Source organism: Gnatocerus cornutus, chromosome 5, assembly GCF_029298725.1.
Source record: "Gnatocerus cornutus isolate USDA-ARS CGAHR chromosome 5, icGnaCorn1.1, whole genome shotgun sequence".
In the NCBI taxonomy this organism is placed as follows: domain Eukaryota; kingdom Metazoa; phylum Arthropoda; class Insecta; order Coleoptera; family Tenebrionidae; genus Gnatocerus; species Gnatocerus cornutus.
Window position 1 is genome coordinate 13,706,338 of NC_142237.1, and position 12,910 is coordinate 13,719,247.

The window sequence follows — 12,910 nt, forward strand, 5'->3', positions numbered from 1 at the left end:
TTAATTTTTTATAATAATGAACATCTCAATTACTAACGTTTTTGCTTATTTATGTAGGACTTGGCTCTTTTTAACATTTCCCTCAATCTTCAGCGCAGAATGTTATGTAAATTTTGATGTAATCACTGTTAAAAAATATGAAAGGAGCACTACCACATTTTCTTTTATAAGATTGAAATTTCAAGGCGCTAACTCATACTTTATACCCATTGGTCGACCATATCTACCTTCAGCGTTTTAATCTTCATCATTCCGGTTTTTGCACGATAAAAAAGCACCACAAAAAAACTGAAATAAAGGAACAGCAGCAGAATTTGATCACTTTGCACATTCGACTCGTTTTGGCAGGACTAAAATGACCTCACGATTATAAAATGTCGGGCGAATTCCACAATACCGTTGAAGACGTTATTCTCCCAGAAGAGGATGAACCCAAAGATGTAAGTACAATTTTTTTGAAATCCCTTTTTAAGAAAAACTTTCAGACCCTCTTTTGCGAGCTGTGCAATGTTAAAGTTACAAGTGCCAAAATTCTTCAACGCCATTTGGAAGGCCGGAGACATCAAATGAAGGCTCAAAGAAAAGGGAAAAGCTTCATTTGTGAATTGTGTGATGTTGTCGCAAATAGCGAAATTCAATTGAACATACATCTTAACAGTGAGTACGTCTGTTTCGTTATTTGAGTTACTGATTGATTCATTATAGGTATTAAGCATAAGAACAAACTAACGAAAAAAGATGAAGGCAAATTCACGATGCTTTCGACGACCAAAGCTGGATTGTGGATTTTGCTCTTTTGTGCTGTTTGTATTTTTATTAATTTGTTGCTGTTGTTCAGAGTGATTTGCAATTAGTGTAGTGTTTATTGTTCTATTATTGTATATTTACCATTTTTTGTATATTTGCCAATATTAAAACTGTTGTTTAATTACCCAAATATTTTATTTCCTTTAATAACATAATCTATATACAAGCTGAAGGGTTTTCACCTATAAAAACAAATTTATAGGAAAAACACGGTGCTTATTGCATCACAATTCTACATGTTTAATTTTAGTAGAAATAAACTTGAACAGAATAACAATAAATATATCTCAGTAACTTTAATATTATTAACAATCAATTTCCGGTATATTTTCTTGTATCCACGACAACGCAGATCGAATATTGGACAACTTAGCCCTGCACAGAAAGCTAGAAATCAATAAGTACTCAGGGTAGGTTCTTCTCCCCCCTTTTTTTTTCACATCATTATGCCCATAGCTTTTATCGTTAATTTTTCCTTCACAGAGAACTTTTGTAGTCAAAGTCAATAGCCATTGCAAAATCTGAAACAAAGGAAGATCATGCATGGTGGTTTTTATTGTTATATCATAACGGTGTACTTTACACCGTATAATTACGTCTAATAAAACAATTTTGTAATAAAATTTTATAATTAAATTGCAGTTTTTTCGTTTTTATGTGCTTAATAAAATTTCTACAAACCTCAGCGCTGGATGGCAATTTGAGGCCTTGTTTCAGCCACGAGCTAGGTGCCCACAAAAACAATTGACAAACGTTCGCAGCCACTTCAGGATGGAGACGCTGAAACGAATGAATTTAAATACAAACATTAAAATAAAAAAATATCAACCTGTCTTGGGTTACGCTTCAGACAATTTCCCACCAAGCTCCTTATAATTGTTGGCACCTCTTCCGGTAAATTCGGCAGATCCTGCTCCTTGTAGTTCACATTTTTCAACCGATTATCGCCATAGAATGGATTCCCGCGACCAAAAATTTCATAAGCAATAGCTCCCACCGCCCACAAGTCAGACTTTGTGTAATTTAGAACGCTAAAAGTTCCGGGAGTCTGACAAATGATTTCTGGTGCCATCAAAGCTGTGTTGCCTCCCTTATCAATTTCGTAGCTAGTGTAAGGTAGAGTGAGCCCGTGGGTCTTGTCAGCGAGACAGCAACCAAAGTCGCTGATTACTAGAATAGGGCTCTCAGGCTCTGCAGTGTCCAATAAGAGATTATCGCTTTTCAAATCGCGATGGGCGACACCATGGGCTGCCATGTGCGCCACACCTTCTAACAACTGAGCCAGAAGTAAAACCGCTGTTCGAGTAGACGGTGGAGTTGTCAGGAAATTCTGCAAGTTGCAGTTGTAACGTTTCATCAGGAGAAATAGCGACATGTTGCGCCCTTCACCGTCTGGATGTATACGTCTCGGAAGGGCTGCGGGGCACAAATCCTTGCTACCCTCAAATTCCTGGATAAAATCGGTAAAAACTGAATAAATCGCAACAATATTTGGATGCGGCGGAAGGTGCTTATTGCGATTGGCCAACTCGGTTTCCCAGTTATTTATTTCATGGGTAGGATTGTATAGGCGAGCGGGGACAGTTTCTCGATACATAGCCTTGAGAATTTCCATTGAATTAGATTGGATGTCGTAGTTGAACATCATTTTCAGGGCAAACGAATCGGTGGTTTGGTCTTGTTTTAGTTTGGTGGTATATACAACTCCATTAGCTCCTTTTGCGATGGGTTTTCCTAGAGTAAGGTCGTTCAAGGACACAGGATCGGTTTCGAAGCGGTTTTCGTCGATATCGTATTGCCATTTGATTTTAGAAATGGCTTCGCGGATTTCCCAACAGACGCCTTCAAGTTCTTCTTCTTTAGTTAGGATTCCAGTTCCAGAAGCCAAGCTCACTCCAACTAGGGCGAAAAACGGACCGGAATCTCCAAACAAAATCCTAGTGAAATTAAAGCACAATTAGCTATGACTCAGTAGTTTTGATACATTTTTACAAATTTTCTTTATGTGTTTAAATGACCTACGAACCTTCGTGTAGCCTTTTTCCTCAACTCTGCCGAAAGACTATTAGTGACTCTATTTAAGACGTTATCAATAAGGATCCTCCTAGCCTGCAGCCCCAGCTGCACCCCAACATTTCTCAAAGCGAAATTCTTAGGTACTGCTTGAGTCGGTGATATTTGTACCGGCGGAGGTGCTGCTGTTGCTCGTAAAACAGCATTGCTTTTGTCGCCAATTGTGGTGTTAAGGTCCCGTTTGCAGATCTGCTGGAGAAGGCTTCGACCATGTTTAAACAAACGAGTTCCCACGGCTCGTACGGACATTTTGCACGAAACTAAATGTCAGCACCCGCAATGGGGCACACGATTTACGAAAATCAACACAGAACAGAAATTATTTTCGGCTATTCTCAGACACCAACTGACACACTGACATTTCGCCCTTTGGGTGCGCGTCCACCATATTTATTTTGACGCACAAAAAAATAACCAAGTGCTTTATCCTTGTTTATTATGTCATGTGTATTGGTTGGAAAGAGACGGAAGTTTACTTGCATCTGTCAAAAGTTTATGTAATGTTTATTTCTGGATTTTGCGCTGCAGGTCAAAAAGCAATTTAGTTCACGCAGCGAAAGAAACAGACTAAACGATCGTAATTGCACAAATTGAATACAATAAAAAATTAGCAATAATAATCGTGAGTTTAAGCGTGAAAACTTGACAGATGGCGCCACTTAGAGAAAAACGATTCAAATAATCCCTGTTTATTGAGTTTAATCAGCATTATGGGGAACACACTTCATAGGCACTTGAAATTGATAAGGTTACTAGATGAAAACCAATTTTTTTACTTTACAAAATGTTTACTATTTTTTTCCCATAAAATACCACATTTTAATTTTAAAATTCTATGCAGTTTTCTTTAATTTTATGTTTCGGATTTCAGTCACAGAGGACGCACGTTTGAAAACGAAAAACAACCCTAGCAACGGTTTTCCGTGACAGTTGACACCTGTCAATAATGAATTTGAAATTGTGGTAGTGCAGTTTAACTGAATTTAATCCATTTCCTTTAACCGGTGCCAGACTAGTCATAACTTATTTATTAACAATGTACCTTAACTTTTACACTACAATTTTACTAACATTTTTAACCTTCCAAACCAAACATGCTGAAACAAGTTTGGTTGATTATGTAAAAACCTTTAAAAGTTATTTCACTTATGAAGAACCAGAGACAGAAGTGGGTGAATTCCCACAGAGAATTCCGTATGAAGTGTCGACAGTTGATGAAAAATTTATATCAGAAGCTGCTAAGCTGACAGGTGTTGCGCTATCAGAGCTTGACTCCTGCCAGCAAAGGGTTGGTGTTTATTCATAGATTATCGATAATGTAACTGACGTTGTTGCAGGTGGTGTTGAAATTGAAGTCTGATTGTGATAAGCTCAACGACGAGCAGCTGGCGAAAATGGCCGTGCACCTTTTAAATTGCCAATCGTATGTAGAAGGGCGCCCCATTTTTCCCTGCACCGATGATATGAGCATTCGCGATTGTACCAGTAGCATGGATTCTGACACCTGGACCAGCTATCATTTGATGAGTAACAGAGCGAGAGCTGTTTGTTACTCCATTAGACAAATACAATTTAGGGGCTTGGCGGAACATACCGTGAATAGATTGATGGATGCCGCTCGCGATCAGATACAGACTTTGGGGAAAATTGCCGATAACCAGCAAGATATACGAGATCTGACTGAATATACACTCACTTCCATGTCTGAAGGTCATTCTATGTTGGCCAACCAGCAGAGAGACATCCAGAGGGCCCAGTTCCACGGTCAGTTGGCTCTAGAAGATAACATCCGGAAGTTGTCCAAAGAGAAAGAATTGATCGCAGACACCCACAACGAATTAGTGCAGATGACCCAAAGAATCCAGAAAAAACTTGAGGATTCCACTAAAGCCATGGAGAAACAAGCAGGAGAAGTCAAGGACAATCACCAGGAATTGTTGGACGATTTGATCGCAATCCAGTTCAAAGCAGAAGCCATTTTTGAAAGAATCGGTACTTTTATAACAAATCTTTGTTTGAATTCGTCGCTAATCTAGGTTTTAGAAGAGTCATCGCGGCTGCTTTTGGAACAGAACGAAAATTTCAAAGTCCAGTATCAAGAAACGCTCCGAAATTTGGGTGAAGTTAACAAGACAGTCCACAATTTAGTGGTTTTAGTCGGAGGAACTCGCCAGGCTTTAGAGGAGCGACTAGCTTGGTTAACTACAGCTCTCGGAGGCACCGACTTGGCTGTGGAGCGGCTATATCTTATAATTTGGCACGCTGCTTTCATGATGGTATCAATGTTGACTTGCGCGTTCCTCTCAGCCAGGCTAGGAACGAGACTTATGGTGGCAATCTTGCCACCGCTGAACTTAACGTTTGCGCTGTGGGGCAGCGAGCACCAGTTAGGACCTCTCAGTTTAGGGGCGACCATTTTAAGTTTGGTTCTTGGTACGATTTTATTGTGAAAATTATGCGGTGATTACACTTTTTACTTTAGGTCAGATGTTGATTCTTTGGGCGGCGTCTTTCAAAGAGATTGTGAAGCCACCTTTACTGGGATTAAGGTTTTCAAAACCTCGAGTTTCCACGGAGGAGTCTTCAGATGTTGCTGATTTTGAGAAACCGGATCCTGTAGACGACGATTTTAATATAAATAGTTTGGGTTCTCCGACTCCGCCGCTTTCGAGGAGTGGATACTACAATTCTAGATCCAGAAGTAGAAGTACAACTCCTTTGATACTCAACGGGAGTACTAGAGGGGTCTGTCATGCTAAAACTCGAGTAGGGACCCCTTGTAAATTGTCTAGTTTACCGGGGCGCGACTACTGCTACCGGCACCAATCCGGGGATTCGGTTATGGGATAATACATCACTATTGGTCAACTAAAGCACTTGTTGCCGGGAAGGAGGAGCCATGTTTTAATGTTATTTTAATTTTTTGACCAAATCTGTTTTTTATTTCTAGTCTAGTATAGGACTGAACAGAGCAACTAACGATTTTATTACAAGCTCAATTTTTGTAAACTTGAAAATAAGAATAAATAATTCTGTTCCATTACATGTCCTGAATACCCGCCTCTTGGCCGGTCCGCGATTTTTATATTGCGCAATGTTACTATAAAAGTCGCGTTACTTGGCAGGACCCCAATTGTATTTGATAACACGCAATTATAACGTGTTGACTAGCCCAATTTAAGAGGATCGCGAATTCATGCGTTTCAGACGTGTGTGATAAGATCAATATAACTCGCACGTTTTTGCACGCCACTGGATTAGTCGTCGCGCAAGTGTGAGAGAGTGGAGTGTTTGCAATCACCTTTACCTAACCTCCGATCGTCCGAAAGATGGTAAAAGGATTTATAATTGCATCTATAGCGTAAGTTTTTTTTTTGTCGATGCGGCGAGGATTTGACTTGAGGTTTTTCGAAATGGACTTCGCGACAAAAAAGTTTTTTTTTAATATGCACGTTTGGTTAAAATTATATAATAAATTAGATTTCCTCATGTGCCTAGACGACCTTCACAGACGACAATTATCAGTCACACGACTTGCGTAATGTTATTTTAATGCAAAATAATGATAACTTGGAACCGCCTGAAAAATAGTTTTTTACAATGCTCATTCATAAAAACTCTAGCCAATCTTGCGAGTTATGTAAATAGTGTGAATCATTGAAATCCAATCATTCAATATCACTCAAGAATCGCGTGATTTTTTTTCGCGCTAAATTAATAAAATTAATAAAAAATGTGCAATAGCACATAAAATTTATTGTCTTGTATTCAGAACAAATGGAAAAACGGTGGAACCAGTTTTTTCTGTTGAGTAATTTTAAATAAATAAATAATTATTAGTTTGCAGTAATACGAAGGCAAACACGTGCTTCGCATGAATGATGAAATTTCACAAAAGTAATTAAGTTGGATTTTTAGTCCCGATCCACTTCAGATAAAAAATATTTGCTGAATCAAGGAAACAATGTGCCGAGGTTTTATTAGATGAAAAGCAAATATTCGCAACAAAGGAAAATCCCATCATTAATGATTACTACCTATATCTTGTGTAATATGAGTAATCATCGATATTGTAACTTTGAATTGGTATCCGACTGGTTTAAACAACATTTGTTTCAATTTTACAGCTTCATTTTAATTATCTGCTATTTCTGGATTATATGATGTAAAAATTAAAAAAAAAACAATTTATGACAACTGTCGCCTCCACGTCAAATCCTCTACAACAAAATGTTTCCTTTCGAATATCACCTTAGAATTTTTATAGCTACATGTAAAGTAATCGCAGCTATGGCCTCTCGATTAACCAAGATTGCAATTGGGGGATTTACCACAACAGCGGGAGCAGCTTGGGCCGCCTACCTTTTTTTGACAGATGAAAAAGACAGACGAGTAAGTGGAAATTGCCTTTGTACGGTGTCTCTAGCGTTCTATTATCAATAAGAGCCCACAGAAAATTTAAAGAGTCAAGATAATATCACAGGTCCTTAAAGAACCCACTTAATGACTCAAGTGTTGAGTTTCTGTGCTATCGACTTTATGGAAATGAAATAAGATTGTGTAAAATACAATTAAATTTATCACAAGGACGGAAAATTTGAGACTAATTATTATTAATATTTGGTAATTATGATAAATAATTTGCAGACAGTCCAAGGAAAGTTTTAGATTTGGAAGATGCAAAAGTATTTTGTCTAGAAATTAGATAAACTTACGTATATCTAATGGAATTTTACCACACGTTTGGCAAATAAAAAAAGTACTCAACGTGAGTACTTCTTATCTCAGTGCACCGAAATTGTATTGTAGTTTTAATCTATTATGCAAGTTTTTCTTTGATCCTTCAGAGAACATTTTAGAATATCTCGGTTTCCACCTCATTTATCGATTCTTTTATTATCAATCGAAATTGATATGCAAAATTGGTTACATTATAATCAGTCTTTACATAACAAGTGTTTTGGATAATTACCAAAATGTTAATAAGTAGTCAAAACATTCGCTCAATGAACAAAAAGAGAGTTGATTTAAATTAACTAATATCTCCACATATTTTATTATAGTGGCCGACAGTCAACGCCGAACGCCTACCTCTCCGAGCCAAACGGCCCCTTCCTACGCGCGAAGATCAAATCAAATCATTGCAAAACGACGCCTTTGATGTTGTAATAATCGGTGGCGGCGCTACTGGCGCCGGCTGTGCTCTAGACGCCGCCACAAGAGGCCTAAAGACCGCTCTCATCGAAGCCGATGATTTCGCCAGTGGTACTTCTAGTCGTAGCACAAAACTTATCCATGGAGGAGTCCGGTACTTACAAAAAGCCATAATGCAGTTCGATGTGGAACAATACCGTATGGTCAAAGAAGCGTTGCATGAAAGAGCGAGTATGTTGAATTCGGCACCGCACTTGGCGCACCCGTTGCCTATCATGCTACCAGTCTACACGTGAGTATAAACCGATTTATGAATTCTTGTCTTATTTCTTGTAGTTGGTGGCAGGTTCCTTATTACTGGGTGGGCATCAAAATGTATGATGTTGTCGCTGGTAGCAAAATGCTAAAAAGCTCTTATCTTCTGTCTAAGAAGAACGCGCTGGAGTTGTTTCCTATGTTACGCGGAGATAAGCTCTGTGGGGCTATTGTTTATTACGACGGTCAGCAAGACGACGCTAGGATGAATCTGGCGATTGCTCTTACAGCGACGCGGCACGGTGCCACTGTTGCTAATCACATCTCTGCCACAAGTTTAATCAAAGAAAAGAATTCTGATGGAAAAGAGGTGATTTCTGGTGTGAATGTTCGAGATGAGTTAACGGGAAAATCGTGGATGATCCCTGCCAAATGTGTGATTAACGCCACTGGTCCTTTCACTGATTCCATTAGGAAAATGGATGACCCCAAAATACCTGAAATCTGCGCGCCTAGTAGTGGCGTCCATATAACATTACCAGGATACTACAGCCCCGAACAAATGGGGTTGCTCGATCCCTCCACAAGCGACGGTAGAGTCATTTTCTTCCTGCCATGGCAAAAACAAACCATCGCAGGCACTACAGACTTACCGTGCGAAGTAACACACAACCCTAAACCGACGGAAGACGAAATCATGTTCATTTTAGAAGAAGTTAAAAACTATCTTAACCCTGACGTTGAAGTTCGCAGAGGCGACGTGTTATCAGCGTGGAGCGGTATTCGCCCTCTTGTTTCCGACCCCAACAAGGCCGACACGCAATCTCTAGCTCGAAACCACATAGTCCATGTAAGTGATAGCAAATTAGTAACCATAGCTGGAGGAAAATGGACAACGTACAGAGCCATGGCGGAGGAAACAATCGATGCAGCGATCGCCGCTTGCTCCCTTACACCCCCTGAAAAGAAGTGCAAAACTGACGGACTTCTTCTGGAAGGAGCCCATGGATGGACCCCCACCATGTACATTCGATTAGTACAAGACTTTGGGTTGGAGTGCGAAGTTGCGCAACACTTGGCGACGTCTTATGGAGACCGTGCGTTTGCTGTTGCGAAAATGGCTGCATTGACAGGTACACACCGTTATTTATAAAAACAGGACTAAAATCCGTTGTAGGGAAACGGTGGCCGATAATCGGGAAAAAGATCCATCCAGAATTCCCGTACATTGACGCGGAAATTCGGTATGGAGTCCGCGAGTATGCTATGACGGCTGTGGATATGATTGCCAGGAGGCTTCGTTTGGCTTTTTTGAACGTACAAGCCACCCAAGAAGCCTTACCCGACATTATTAACATCATGGCCGAAGAACTAGACTGGACTGAAGGTAAAATAAAGACTTTAACGCGTTTTTGTGTCTACTGGATTTCTTTCAGCTGAAAAACAGAGGCAGGCAAAACTTGCAACTGAGTTCTTGCAGAACGAAATGGGCCAAAACGTAAACCGCGCGAGTCGCGACAAAATCCCCATCAATCTCAAGAAGGAGGAAATCCAATTATACGTCAAAAGATTCCAGATTATTGATAAAGATCGCAAAGGTTACGTTTCCATCAACGACATTCGAAGAAGTCTTAAAGTGAGTCGAGTTGATTTCTCGTCCCTCATGTTAGTTTTCCTTTAAACTATTAATTCTTTCGTAGTCTTTAGGTATGAAATTAACAGATGACGAAATACATACCCTTTTGTGTGATATTAACGTAACAAACAACGGCCAATTGGAACTGGCTGACTATTTGCAGGTGAGACCACGTTCACTGATCTAATTTTTCCCTACTTTTCAGCAACAAGGTGAAAAGGAGGTTTCTGGTGAGGAGCTTCATGAGATTCTACGAGAAATCGACACAAACATGAATGGACAAGTTGAACTTGACGAGTATTTGCAGGTTTGACAAAAAACGTTCAGTTTTTGTGTTTAGTTTGTTTTGGCATAGAACAGCTCCCTCGCACACCTCCCACCACCAAACTAATTTTTCAAAACATGTTATAACACTCTTCTGTTTCTAGATGATGTCGGCCATCAAATCCGGGCATGTAACTTACTCGAGATTCGCACGAATGGCAGAGTTAGAGGAACAGAAACACGAGAAAGAAATGCTCAAGAAGAAGATTTCAGTAGAGCGCAGTGGTGGAGGTTTATAAATCTCCTTAAAAGTATTGCAGAAGAATCACGCGTTTATACTCAGGAGAATCATTCTGTGTCAATCCTATTTATTACTAAATTATTTCATTCAGATTAAGTAATTAAAATTGTTACTTTTATTGACTGTCTGTAGCGACAACTCTTAAATAAAAATGTGGTCCACGTGTTTTCAGCGGTGGTTATAAAATTGAAAAATCACAGACTGTTATAGAAACATTTATTACTTCTTTGAAGAAATTAGTTAAAGCATGCATTGCCCCTTTTCAAGTGAAAAGAAAATATAAGTTAATAATAAAGTTAAATTAAATATATCGCAGCACATCGTAAAAAAATAACAAATATCATTGCAGCTAATTTAACAATCGGATGCATTGAAATCTACACCGCTCGGTGGAGCGCCTTGCTTCTTACCACCTCTGGCGAGTCGATCCAATTCGGCTGCAGCGTCCGATCGCATGCTGGCTTTCTCAGTGAGCGACTCCGGTCCTCCTGACTTGTTCGCCAAAGAATTTCCCGGACTTGATCCGGTTTTCTTGTGGAGTAATGAATTGAAGAAGTTTGCGAGAACTCCTTCGCCACCGGGAGTACTGACGACTTTGGAGCTGTCCAGCTACAAAACCGCGTTTATTAAACTGATAGTGTTTGAGCTGGCGGCGCCAAAAAGTAACCTTTTAACCAAAAATGTACCAGAAGAAGCAAAAAACTAAACAAAGAAAGCGTGCCGATTCTTGGCGCCTTCACATAGGGGTCGTTATTTACCAGTTAGTTCTTAAACCGAAATAGTCATGCTGCACTTAGTTATAACGAAATTAATAAACAGATCGGACACATGGAAAATTTGGAAAAACGAGTTTACCTTCTTGGGCGAGCCTTGACTTGGGGTTCTTACCGTTGCTTTTCCTAATGGTGAGGACCTCATTGGTGACTCTCCAAGTCGGGGACCCTGCAAGTTGTTGCCACCCGCAAACAGAATTTGCTGCTGCCTGGCTAGGAAGCCTTGTTCGTCTTCCGCAATTAATTCGTTCTCGCGATTGATGATCTACAAGAGGAGATTAGCTCGAGTTAAAGCGCAATACCCGAAAAATTACTTTTCTGGTGGTTGGTTGGACTATGATGTCCCGGAAATAATCATCAGGTTTGCAAGTATGAAGATTCTCATACAAGATTCTAATTTTGTTCATATTATCCCAACCAGACGGTCTGTGGAAGAATTATAAAAAAGAGTTTATAGACAGAAATGTTAGTTACATGAACACGGCGTCTTTCTCGACTACTAAAGCTGGAGTACGGAAGGGGAATCCGTAAATGCGGTGGGTTAAGTACTTGTAAAGCAAATCGCAATTTTTATCTTCTTTGGCGCTTGTATAGAAGAGGGCTGCTCCATACTGTAAGCAAAATTTACGTATCCATTGCTGCATGAAGTCGAGATGCTCGTCGCGATAGTCGTGCTCCTTTTCCAAAGTCTGAATGTAGTCGGTCTGCAAAAAAAAAACAGAAAGATGACGTCAAAAATATAATTCTCATCATAATTCGTACTTTGGTGACCACTACGACAATGTCTAGACCCAAGTTATTGGTGAGAGTCCCCTCAGGAAGTGACGTGGCATCATCCAGCCCATCCTCTCCCTCCCCAAAGGTTCTAGAACTCCGCTTCATGGGTGAAGCTGGGTCTAGTTCATCCCCAGGTTCCACGTATTCCTGCCACATTTTAACTAAATGTTGTCGTCGGTTTTGGCGGAGATCCACTTCTAGACTTAGTTTATCCAAGTGATCTGCCAAAACTGACGCCCAGTGCTGAAGCTGCTCAAGAATACTCCACGGAGCCGTCATGGTCACAGTCAAAATGACTAGAGTATGTTGGAATGTTTCTTCATTTAGTGCAAACCGAAGAAGATCAGTGTGACCTGGATCCCCGTCCAGAACCCAAACACTAAGTCGAGTTTGGTCTAAAAACAAACAACGTGTGCTATTCATTTCAATATGGGGCGCAAAATGAACTCACCATCGCGGTAATCATCCCTCACGTCGATGTACGCATATTCCAATCCAGAACCTTTTTTTGGATCTTCCACGCCCTGGAGCTTCGCCACAATTGTGGTTTTCCCCGACTCATTGTCCCCCAAAACCAGAACTTGCTTACAAGAGGGCAATTTGGGATTGCCATTATTTTGAACGTCACTCAAAATTTGAGACCTGACAGTTAGGTTAAGTGAGTCATCGGAGTTAAAATGCTTTGACAAACTTACCACAAGTTCTTTTTGTTGTCGTCGGTGGATTTTGGTGCTTCTTCCGGCATTTTCAAGATTAATCTAATATTCTAACGGGTTCTTTGGAGCAAAACCGACAACTTTGACATTTAATGATTTGACGTTTGCGACCTTGGATGAGTCATGCTTACCATCCTCAACTAAAAAAGATCGA

General features: G+C 40.0%; 5 protein-coding genes across 10 annotated transcripts; 3 read left to right on the plus strand and 2 right to left on the minus strand.

Annotated features, from left to right (window-relative positions):
* Positions 1–49: 49 nt before the first annotated feature.
* LOC148174801 (uncharacterized) lies at positions 50–927 on the plus strand. Its single transcript, XM_088037863.1, has 3 exons — positions 50–440; positions 486–657; positions 706–927. Exons 1-3 carry the CDS (start codon positions 375–377, stop codon positions 852–854), a joined length of 387 nt encoding a protein of 128 aa, XP_087893989.1. The 5' UTR covers positions 50–374; the 3' UTR covers positions 855–927.
* On the minus strand, positions 921–3,420 carry Pink1 (PTEN-induced putative kinase 1). Its single transcript, XM_088037854.1, has 4 exons — positions 2,834–3,420; positions 1,637–2,744; positions 1,489–1,587; positions 921–1,328 (listed from the first exon to the last, which is right to left on the minus strand). The coding sequence occupies exons 1-4, from the start codon at positions 3,127–3,129 to the stop codon at positions 1,113–1,115; spliced, it is 1,719 nt and encodes a 572-aa protein (XP_087893980.1). The 5' UTR covers positions 3,130–3,420; the 3' UTR covers positions 921–1,112.
* Positions 3,421–3,785: 365 nt separating this feature from the next.
* On the plus strand, positions 3,786–5,920 carry LOC148174803 (protein brambleberry-like). Its single transcript, XM_088037855.1, has 4 exons — positions 3,786–4,168; positions 4,218–4,872; positions 4,924–5,313; positions 5,363–5,920. Exons 1-4 carry the CDS (start codon positions 3,917–3,919, stop codon positions 5,728–5,730), a joined length of 1,665 nt encoding a protein of 554 aa, XP_087893981.1. The 5' UTR covers positions 3,786–3,916; the 3' UTR covers positions 5,731–5,920.
* A 104-nt stretch (positions 5,921–6,024) lies between these two features.
* LOC148174804 (glycerol-3-phosphate dehydrogenase, mitochondrial-like) lies at positions 6,025–10,661 on the plus strand. Of its 5 annotated transcripts, XM_088037850.1 has the most exons (9): positions 6,026–6,241; positions 7,148–7,272; positions 7,944–8,326; positions 8,371–9,422; positions 9,467–9,676; positions 9,726–9,925; positions 9,990–10,088; positions 10,131–10,232; positions 10,354–10,585. In XM_088037850.1, exons 2-9 carry the CDS (start codon positions 7,171–7,173, stop codon positions 10,486–10,488), a joined length of 2,283 nt encoding a protein of 760 aa, XP_087893976.1. In that variant the 5' UTR covers positions 6,026–6,241; positions 7,148–7,170; the 3' UTR covers positions 10,489–10,585. The 5 variants fall into 5 exon arrangements, with proteins under 5 accessions (XP_087893973.1, XP_087893974.1, XP_087893976.1 ...); XM_088037847.1 differs by lacking the exon at positions 9,990–10,088 and having other exon boundaries at positions 6,025–6,241; positions 7,169–7,272; positions 10,354–10,661; XM_088037848.1 differs by lacking the exon at positions 9,990–10,088 and having other exon boundaries at positions 6,025–6,212; positions 7,169–7,272; positions 10,354–10,661.
* Positions 10,662–10,689: 28 nt separating this feature from the next.
* Positions 10,690–12,888, minus strand: Dlic (dynein light intermediate chain). 2 transcript variants are annotated; one of them, XM_088037858.1, is made up of 7 exons: positions 12,736–12,888; positions 12,492–12,682; positions 12,026–12,435; positions 11,738–11,967; positions 11,578–11,689; positions 11,379–11,528; positions 10,690–11,099 (listed from the first exon to the last, which is right to left on the minus strand). In XM_088037858.1, exons 1-7 carry the CDS (start codon positions 12,783–12,785, stop codon positions 10,845–10,847), a joined length of 1,398 nt encoding a protein of 465 aa, XP_087893984.1. In that variant the 5' UTR covers positions 12,786–12,888; the 3' UTR covers positions 10,690–10,844. The 2 variants fall into 2 exon arrangements, with proteins under 2 accessions (XP_087893984.1, XP_087893983.1); XM_088037857.1 differs by having other exon boundaries at positions 11,346–11,528.
* Between the last annotated feature and the right edge of the window lie 22 nt (positions 12,889–12,910).

What these genes read in the sequence shown, in the direction of transcription:
- Pink1 (XM_088037854.1), bottom strand. Translation starts at nt 3,129, where the DNA reads ATGTCCGTACGAGCCGTGGGAACTCGTTTGTTTAAACATGGTCGAAGC. An exon ending in AGGAAAAAGGCTACACGAAG is followed by an intron (nt 2,745 to 2,833) that starts GTTCGTAGGTCA and finishes TAATTTCACTAG; the next exon opens with GATTTTGTTTGGAGATTCCG. An exon ending in TGAAGCGTAACCCAAGACAG is followed by an intron (nt 1,588 to 1,636) that starts GTTGATATTTTT and finishes CATTCGTTTCAG; the next exon opens with CGTCTCCATCCTGAAGTGGC.
- LOC148174804 (XM_088037850.1), top strand. Translation starts at nt 7,171, where the DNA reads ATGGCCTCTCGATTAACCAAGATTGCAATTGGGGGATTTACCACAACA. An exon ending in CAGATGAAAAAGACAGACGA is followed by an intron (nt 7,273 to 7,943) that starts GTAAGTGGAAAT and finishes ATTTTATTATAG; the next exon opens with TGGCCGACAGTCAACGCCGA. An exon ending in GAAAATGGCTGCATTGACAG is followed by an intron (nt 9,423 to 9,466) that starts GTACACACCGTT and finishes AATCCGTTGTAG; the next exon opens with GGAAACGGTGGCCGATAATC.
- LOC148174803 (XM_088037855.1), top strand. Translation starts at nt 3,917, where the DNA reads ATGTACCTTAACTTTTACACTACAATTTTACTAACATTTTTAACCTTC. An exon ending in TTGACTCCTGCCAGCAAAGG is followed by an intron (nt 4,169 to 4,217) that starts GTTGGTGTTTAT and finishes ACGTTGTTGCAG; the next exon opens with GTGGTGTTGAAATTGAAGTC. An exon ending in AGCCATTTTTGAAAGAATCG is followed by an intron (nt 4,873 to 4,923) that starts GTACTTTTATAA and finishes TCTAGGTTTTAG; the next exon opens with AAGAGTCATCGCGGCTGCTT.
- LOC148174801 (XM_088037863.1), top strand. Translation starts at nt 375, where the DNA reads ATGTCGGGCGAATTCCACAATACCGTTGAAGACGTTATTCTCCCAGAA. An exon ending in AAGAGGATGAACCCAAAGAT is followed by an intron (nt 441 to 485) that starts GTAAGTACAATT and finishes AAAAACTTTCAG; the next exon opens with ACCCTCTTTTGCGAGCTGTG. An exon ending in ATTGAACATACATCTTAACA is followed by an intron (nt 658 to 705) that starts GTGAGTACGTCT and finishes GATTCATTATAG; the next exon opens with GTATTAAGCATAAGAACAAA.
- Dlic (XM_088037857.1), bottom strand. Translation starts at nt 12,785, where the DNA reads ATGCCGGAAGAAGCACCAAAATCCACCGACGACAACAAAAAGAACTTG. An exon ending in GAGAAAGACGCCGTGTTCAT is followed by an intron (nt 11,690 to 11,737) that starts GTAACTAACATT and finishes ATTCTTCCACAG; the next exon opens with ACCGTCTGGTTGGGATAATA. An exon ending in GTCAAGGCTCGCCCAAGAAG is followed by an intron (nt 11,100 to 11,345) that starts GTAAACTCGTTT and finishes GCGGTTTTGTAG; the next exon opens with CTGGACAGCTCCAAAGTCGT.